We start from the raw sequence: 8,860 nt of genomic DNA, 5'->3' as shown, positions 1-8,860 counted from the left end.
GCGGGGCGGGGCTTATGTTACTGGTTTCCTGGGAAACACAACTCGTTTCGTCTCTTTTTGGGGCAGCAACATCATTATTCATCGTAAAATGAATTAGTTTGTTCTCTTTTTGTCAACAACTTGTTTAGAGTTTGTAAAAGGTCCAATGTTGCTCCATTTTTACTAACCAGACTTCTCATAATGGCGAGGAAAGTGCATCGGCAATTGTACACAGGTAAGAATAAAGTGTTTTGAACTATAGCAATGAATTAAATATTTGTATAAATAATAGGCATAATTGATTCGGTTTTACGTAAAACAAGTGTTTGTGTAACCTATTTTTATGGACTTGCCTCTTTGTGATGTTAAGTTCCTGTTATAAGCTGTTATACAGTATATGCCTTGAGCTCTTATTTTGAAGGCGCTAAGAGCGGAAGTGGTGAACGTTTTGAAAACAAAGGAAATAAAGTGGTCCTCGTGTAAAACTGGAGCCTCCGTGTCTGTTATTTTGTACTTTTATACAGTATAGGCGACATATATAAACCCTCGGTTGCATTGGTGACAGCGGTGGTATGTAACCTATTTTTATGGATGTTAAGTTCCTGTTATAAGCTATTATACAGTATTATGCCCTGAGCTCTTATTTTGAAGGCGCTAAGAGCGGAAGTGGTGAACGTTTTGAAAACAAAGGAAATAAAGTGGTCCTCGTGTAAAACTGGAACCTCCGTGTTGGTTATTTTGTAGTTTTATACAGTATATATAAACGTCATATATAAACCCTCGGTTGTATTGGTGGCAGCGGTGGGATTCAAGGTCCCGCAAAAGAAAAAGACGGAAAGTTCGGCAAGTCAGCTAGCTTCATACCAGTTAGCCGCAGCTAACAACGGCGGAGCTTCGTCTTGTCAGAAATCACGAAGACTTCTTTCATTTTTCTGCTGTCTTCTGATTAATGTGGAAATATTTGGAATAAAGACGAGGACCACTTTTATTTCGTTTGTTTTCAAAACTCCGCTCCACCACAAAATGTCACCACTTCCGCTCTTAGCGCCTTCAAAATAAGAGCTCCAGGCATATACTGTTTAACAGCTTATAACAAGAACTTAACATCACAAAGAGGCAAGTCCATACAAATATGTTACATTTGTATACATTTGATTATCTTTAACATCGATTGTTCTCTGCACATATCAGGTTATATGGTAGCATAGCTACAACTATATATCCATTTAAATGTACTCGTCTATGTCGTTTTGATACTTTTGAAATGTTTTTTTTATCATAACACATGCCATATTAGTTGTGATGCTGGTTGCCATAACAACACTTTAAAAACACGACACTTTCCCGACACACCAACAATATCAACTCTTAGTTTACGATGATGCTGTGTTCCAAATTACAATTATTTACTGATATTGTATGAGCCTATGGCTTTGCACTTTGTTTTATGTATATATATATATATATATATTAGGGCTGCAACTAACGATTAATTTGATAATCGATTTATCTGTCAATTATTACTTCGATTAATCGATTACTAATCGCATAAAGTAGACAAACTACATTTCTATCCATTCCAGTATTTTATTGGGGGGAAAAAACAGCATACTGGCACCATACTTATTTTGATTATTGTTTCTCAGCTATTTGTACATGCTGCAGTTTATAAATAAAGGTTTATAAAACAAAACAAAAAATTGCCTCTGCGCATGCGCATAGCATACATCCAACGAATCGACGGTTAAATTAATCGGCAACTATTTTTATGATCAATTTTAATCGATTTAATCGATTAGTTGTTGCAGCCCTAATATATATATATATATAATTTTTTTTTGCATTCTATTTTAGTTACTTTATTGAGTTTACAAACTCTTGGCACTGTTTTGGTACTGTCTTTGTACTTATTTTGATTATTATTTCTCAATTGTTTGTAAATGTTGTAATTTATAAATAAATGTTTATAAAATTAAAAAAAATAAAAATAAAATAAACAAATTACCAAATAACTATTAATTTGATAATTGATTAATCTGTCGATTATTACTTCGATTAATCGATTACTAATCGCATAAAGGAGACAAACTACATTTCTATCCATTCCAGTATTTTATTGGGGGGGAAAAACAGCATACTGGCACCATACTTATTTTGATTATTATTTCTCAATTGTTTGTAAATGTTGTAATTTAAAAATATAGGTTTATAAAATAAAATAAAAAATAAAAATAAAATAAACTCTTAGTTTAATTTAACAATAATTTTTCCTCTAAAATTCATGTCTTTTGTTGCGGAAATGTTCACCATTTTTCTTTTATTAGCAACTAACAATTCAAATATGATACAAGTACGGTGCAACTAGGAAATAAACGCGAAAGTGTCGCGCGCTGATGACTTTTACCATGAATTGATTAACGTGGACCCCGACTTAAACAAGTGTGAAAACTTATTGGGGTGTTACCATTTAGTGGTCAATTGTACGGAATATGTACTGTACTGTGCAATCTACTAAGAAAAGTCTCAATCAATCAATCATTCCAACCAATCAGTGACAGGCCTTGTCATAGGTCATCACTCGTCAGTCTGGTTGTGTGTTCTGGCGGGACGATGCCGTTAAAAACTTCAATTAATTCAAAAAGTAGCAAAGGACGGTGCTGTTTAGCACACAAAGTTAAGAGTCCGATAACCTAAAATGTATAAAAGTAAAGTAGCTTGCTTTTTGAAGAACAAACCTTGTAAAATGCGTCCATCCAACGTGTGTCTTGTGGTCACTTGTGGTCAAATGTTGTTTTTAGACAACTTGTAATTATTGTCATTGTCTAAAGTGACAGTTTGTTTTATTGATCATGTTTCTCAGTGTTGGCCCCTGTTAGTTGCAACAGTTCTGACTTAAGTTCACCAAAAAGATAACTCGTTTTTTGAAATTAATATCCATACTATTCTTTCAGAACTGAAGACTTGAATACTGATGTAGGAGAGCAGTTAAGGAAACTAAGTCCATGGATTTCACTGCTGAATCCAGACAGGACTCTCCTGGTGGCCCTGAAACAGCACAGGAAAGTGAGGTAAACCATCAGCATCCATTTTCTACCGCTTGTCCCTCTTATGTTAATTGTCTTGTATTTACTTTTCTACTATGGACTGGACTCTCACTATTATGTTAGATCCACTATGGACTGGACTCTCACACTATTATGTTAGATCCACTATGGACTGGACTCACACTATTATGTTAGATCCACTATGGACTGGACTCTCACTACTATGTTAGATCCACGATGGACTGGACTCTAACACTATTATGTTAGATCCACTATGGACTGGACTCTCACTATTATGTTAGATCCACTATGGACTGGACTCTCACTATTATGTTAGATCCACTATGGACTGGACTCTCACTATTATGTTAGATCCACTATGGACTGGACTCTCACTATTATGTTAGATCCACTATGGACTGGACTCTCACACTATTATGTTAGATCCACTATGGACTGGACTCTCACACTATTATGTTAGATCCACTATGGACTGGACTCTCACACTATTATGTTAGATCCACTATGGACTGGACTCTCACACTATTATGTTAGATCCACTATGGACTGGACTCTCACACTATTATGTTAGATCCACTATGGACTGGACTCACACTATTATGTTAGATCCACTATGGACTAGACTCACTATAATGTTAGATCCACTATGGACTGGACTCTCACACTATTATGTTAGATCCACTATGGACTGGACTCTCTCACTATTATGTTAGATCCACTATGGACTGGACTCTCACACTATTATGTTAGATCCACTATGGACTGGACTCTCACACTATTATGTTAGATCCACTATGGACTGGACTCTCACTATTATGTTAGATCCACTATGGACTGGACTCTCACACTATTATGTTAGATCCACTATTTTCCTCTTCAACAGGTTCTGAGAGAAGAGGACATGAAACACTCCGAGACAAAGAAGAGGCTGACAGAGAAGATGGAGGAGATACGTCACGTTGTGAGCAAAATGAAATGAAGGATATTAGTGAGAACAAAGTTGAGCCTAACGAGACGACTAAATAACCCTCAGATCCAAGAGATGATCCGGGAAAACGAGAGTGTTCCTGAAATGGAGCGACTGGAACTCAAGGAATTCAACGTGGATGACGAAAAGCAGCGGAGAAATGACGTCATGATGGAGGAGGAGGTTGCTACGGTAACGCAGGACACACCCAAAAACTCACAAAAAGCCAAAAGCAGTGAAGTTGTCACGTTGTGTAAATGGTCAATAAAAAGAGAATACAACAAATCCTTTTCAACTTATATTCAATTGAATAGACTGCAAAGACAAGATATTTCATGTTCACACTGAGAAACTTTGTTGTTTTTTGCAAATATTAGCTCATCTATCTGCAATGAGGTGGCGACTTGTCCAGGGTGTACCCCGCCTTCCGCCCGATTGTAGCTGAGATAGGCTCCAGCGCCCCCCGCGACCCCAAAGGGAATAAGCGGTAGAATATGGATGGATGGATAGCTCATCTATAATTTGATGCCTGCAACATGTTTCTAAAAAGCTGGCACAAGTGGCAAAAAAGACTGAGAAAGTTGAGGAATGCTCATCCAAGACTTATTTGGAACATCCCACAGGTGAACAGGCTAATTGGGAACAGGTGGGTGCCATGATTGGGTATAAAAGCAGCTTCCATGAAATGCTCAGTCGTTCACAAACGAGGACGGGGGCGAGGGTCACCACTTTGTCGACAAATGCCCGAGCAAATTGTTTAAGAACAACATTTCTCAAGCAAGGAATTTAGGGATTTCACCATCTACGCTCCGTAATATCATCAAAAGGTTCAGAGAATCTGGAGAAATCACCGCACGTAAGCCATGATATTACGCACCTTGGATCCCTCAGGCGGTACTGCATCAAAAAGTGACATCGGTGTGTAAAGGATATCACCACATGGGCTCAGGAACACTTAAAAAACAGTCAGTAACTACAGTTGGTCGCTACATCTGTAAGTGCAAGTTAAAACTCTACTATGCAAAGCCAAAGATATTTATCAACAACACCCAGAAACGCCGCCGGCTTTGCTGGGCCCGAGCTCATCTAAGATGGACCGATGCAAAGTGGAAAAGTGTTCTGTGGCCTGACGAGTCCACATTTCCAATTGCTTTTGGAAACTGTGGACCAATGAGGAAAAGAACCGTCCGGATTGTTCTCGGGTGAAAGTGTAAAAGGCAGCACGTGTGATGGTATGGGGGTGTATTAGTGGCCGAGACATGGGTAACTTACACATCTGTGAAGGCACCATTAATGCTGAAAGGTACATACAGCTTTTGGAGCAACATATGTTGCCATCCAAGCAACGTTATCATGGACGCCCCTGCTTATTTCAGCAAGACAATTCTAAATTAATGATTATTTGTAAGTGTGAACATGAAATATCTTGTCTTTGCAGTCTATTCAATTGAATAAAAGTTGAAAAGGATTTGTTGTATTCTCTTTTTATTGACCATTTACACAACGTGACAACTTCACTACTTTTGGGTTTGGTATTAAATGTGATTCTCCACTGCAGGTGAGAGAAAAAATCCAGATGGAGATTTTGGAGAGATGTTACCTACGGGATCTCCTAAAGAGGGACTGCTGGGATTCTCTCCAAGTCAAAGACAGAGCTGTGAAGGTACAACACCACAACTAAACCAGTGTTGTGTGGTAAAGACATTGACAATATTGTGTTGTGTGGTAAAGACATTGACAATATTGTGTTGTGTGGTAAAGACATTGACAATATTGTGTTGTGTGGTAAAGACATTGACAATATTGTGTCGTGTGGTAAAGACATTGACAATATTGTGTTGTGTGGTAAAGACATTGACAATATTGTGTTGTGTGGTAAAGACATTGACAATATTGTGTTGTGTGGTAAAGACATTGACAATATTGTGTTGTGTGGTAAAGACATTGACAATATTGTGTTGTGTGGTAAAGACATTGACAATATTGTGTCGTGTGGTAAAGACATTGACAATATTGTGTTGTGTGGTAAAGACATTGACAATATTGTGTTGTGTGGTAAAGACATTGACAATATTGTGTTGTGTGGTAAAGATATTGACAATATTGTGTTGTGTGGTAAAGATATTGACAATATTGTGTTGTGTGGTAAAGACATTGACAATATTGTGTTGTGTGGTAAAGACATTGACAATATTGTGTTGTGTGGTAAAGATATTGACAATATTGTGTTGTGTGGTAAAGATATTGACAATATTGTGTTGTGTGGTAAAGACATTGACAATATTGTGTTGTGTGGTAAAGACATTGACAATATTGTGTTGTGTGGTAAGGATATTGACAATATTGTGTTGTGTGGTAAAGACATTGACAATATTGTGTTGTGTGGTAAAGACATTGACAATATTGTGTTGTGTGGTAAAGACATTGACAATATTGTGTTGCAGGCCTTTCACACGGAGCACGAGGTGACCAACTATGCCCTGAAGGAACGACCCCAGAAAGAGCAAGATGAGCTGAAAAGGGTGGAGAACATAAGGAAGAAGGAGTTGGCTGCAGTAAGAATATTTGCTTGATCATGTTGATGTTTGATACACCTGCATGAGTGGTGCACACCTGTCTACAGGACGTGAGCCAACAAGCAAAGGTGGGAGCAGACCAGCAGGCACAGCAGGCATTTGAGGCGTTAAGCGCGGTAGCAAGTAGCTACTCTGCTGAGCTGGAGCTGTCACATCCTCATCTCTACGACCAGTTCAGCCTGACAGTCACCGAGCAGAAGAGGAACCAGATTGTCCTGCTGCAGGTGAGAATCTCTGTCATGTAACTTAGTCCTTGCTGTGCATGCACTAACTAACTACACACCTGTAAGTTCTAACTTCACTAATAAATGTTAAAACTGCCATAAAATCCTGGCTCAGTTCAACTCTTCCAAGCATCAAACAGCTTTATATGTGTTTATAATCTATTTATATTTATATGTGCTTATAATCTATATATATTTATATGTGCTTATAATCTATTTATATTTATATGTGCTTATAATCTATATATATTTATATGTGCTTATAATCTATTTATATTTATATGTGCTTATAATCTATATATATTTATATGTGCTTTATATATTTATGTGGTTATTCTCTATGTATACAGTATTTATATGTGGTTATAGTGTGTGTATATATATATATATATATATATATATATATATATATATATATTTGTATGTGGTCATTATAGTCTATATATATTTATATGTGGTTATAATCTATATATATTTATATGTGCTTTATATATTTATGTGGTTATTCTCTATGTATACAGTATTTATATGTGGTTATAGTGTGTGTATATATATATATATATATATATATATATATATATATATATATTTGTATGTGGTCATTATAGTCTATATATATTTATATGTGGTTATAATCTATATATATTTATATGTGCTTTATATATATTTATATGTGGTTATAGTGTATATATATTTATATGTGCTTATAATCTATATATATTTATATGTGGTTTATATATATTTATATGTGGTTATAGTGTATATATATTTATATGTGCTTTATATATATTTATACCTGGTTATAATCTATATATATTTATATGTGGTTTATATATATTTATATGTGGTTATAATCTATATATATTTATATGTGCTTTATATATATTTATATGTGGTTATAATCTATATATATTTATATGTGCTTTATATATTTTTATATGTGGTTATAATCTATATATATTTATTTATATGTGGTTATAATCGATATATATTTATATGTGTGTTATATATATTTATATGTGGTTATAGTGTATATATATTTATATGTGGTTATAATCTATATATATATTTATCTATATGTGGTTATAATCTATATATATATTTATCTATATGTGGTTATAATCTATATATATTTATATGTGCTTTATATATATTTATATGTGGTTATAGTGTGTATATATATATATATTTATATATATATATATATATATATATATATATATATATATGTATATATATGTATATATATATATATATATATATATATATATATATATATATATATATATATATATATATATATATATTTATATGTGGTTATTACAGTGTATGTATATTTATATGTGGTTTATATATATTTATATGTGGTTATAGTGTATATATATTTATATGTGGTTATAATCTATATATATTTATATGTGCTTTATATATATTTATATGTGGTTATAATCTATATATATTTATATGTGGTTATAATCAATATATATTTATTTATATGTGGTTATAATCTATATATATTTATCTATATGTGGTTATAATCTATATATATTTATATGTGCTTTATATATATTTATATGTGGTTATACTGTATATATATATATATATATATATATATATTTATATGTGGTTATTACAGTGTATGTATATTTATATGTGGTTTATATATATTTATATGTGGTTATAGTGTATATATATTTATATGTGGTTATAATCTATATATATTTATATGTGCTTTATATATATTTATATGTGGTTATAGTATATATATATATATATATATATATATATATATATATATATATATATATATATATATATATATATATATATATATATATATATATATATATATATATGTGGTTATTACAGTGTATGTATATTTATATGTGGTTTATATATATTTATATGTGGTTATAGTGTATATATATTTATATGTGGTTATAATCTATATATATTTATATGTGCTTTATATATATTTATATGTGGTTATAATCTATATATATTTATTTATATGTGGTTATAATCTATATATATTTATATGTGCTTTAT

The 8,860-nt window shown here is 33.0% G+C and overlaps 1 protein-coding gene across 1 annotated transcript in view; it reads left to right on the top strand.

Moving 5' to 3' along the window:
• The first annotated feature begins 14 nt into the window (after positions 1-14).
• The window catches only part of cfap43 (cilia and flagella associated protein 43), an 80,923-nt gene continuing 72,077 nt past the window's right edge, over positions 15-8,860 (top strand). Inside the window, exons 1-7 of the mRNA XM_061968316.1 lie at positions 15-214; positions 2,931-3,047; positions 3,928-4,005; positions 4,078-4,203; positions 5,570-5,674; positions 6,456-6,566; positions 6,635-6,811. Coding sequence (XP_061824300.1) covers positions 2,982-3,047; positions 3,928-4,005; positions 4,078-4,203; positions 5,570-5,674; positions 6,456-6,566; positions 6,635-6,811 — 663 coding nt within the window. The 5' untranslated portion in view covers positions 15-214; positions 2,931-2,981. The remainder of the gene's footprint in view (positions 215-2,930; positions 3,048-3,927; positions 4,006-4,077; positions 4,204-5,569; positions 5,675-6,455; positions 6,567-6,634; positions 6,812-8,860) is intronic.

This window comes from Nerophis lumbriciformis, linkage group LG02 (assembly GCF_033978685.3).
Source record: "Nerophis lumbriciformis linkage group LG02, RoL_Nlum_v2.1, whole genome shotgun sequence".
NCBI classification, from domain to species: Eukaryota; Metazoa; Chordata; class Actinopteri; order Syngnathiformes; family Syngnathidae; genus Nerophis; species Nerophis lumbriciformis.
The sequence above is the reverse complement of the archived record's forward strand: the minus strand, read 5'-3'. Positions and strand labels throughout refer to the sequence as shown.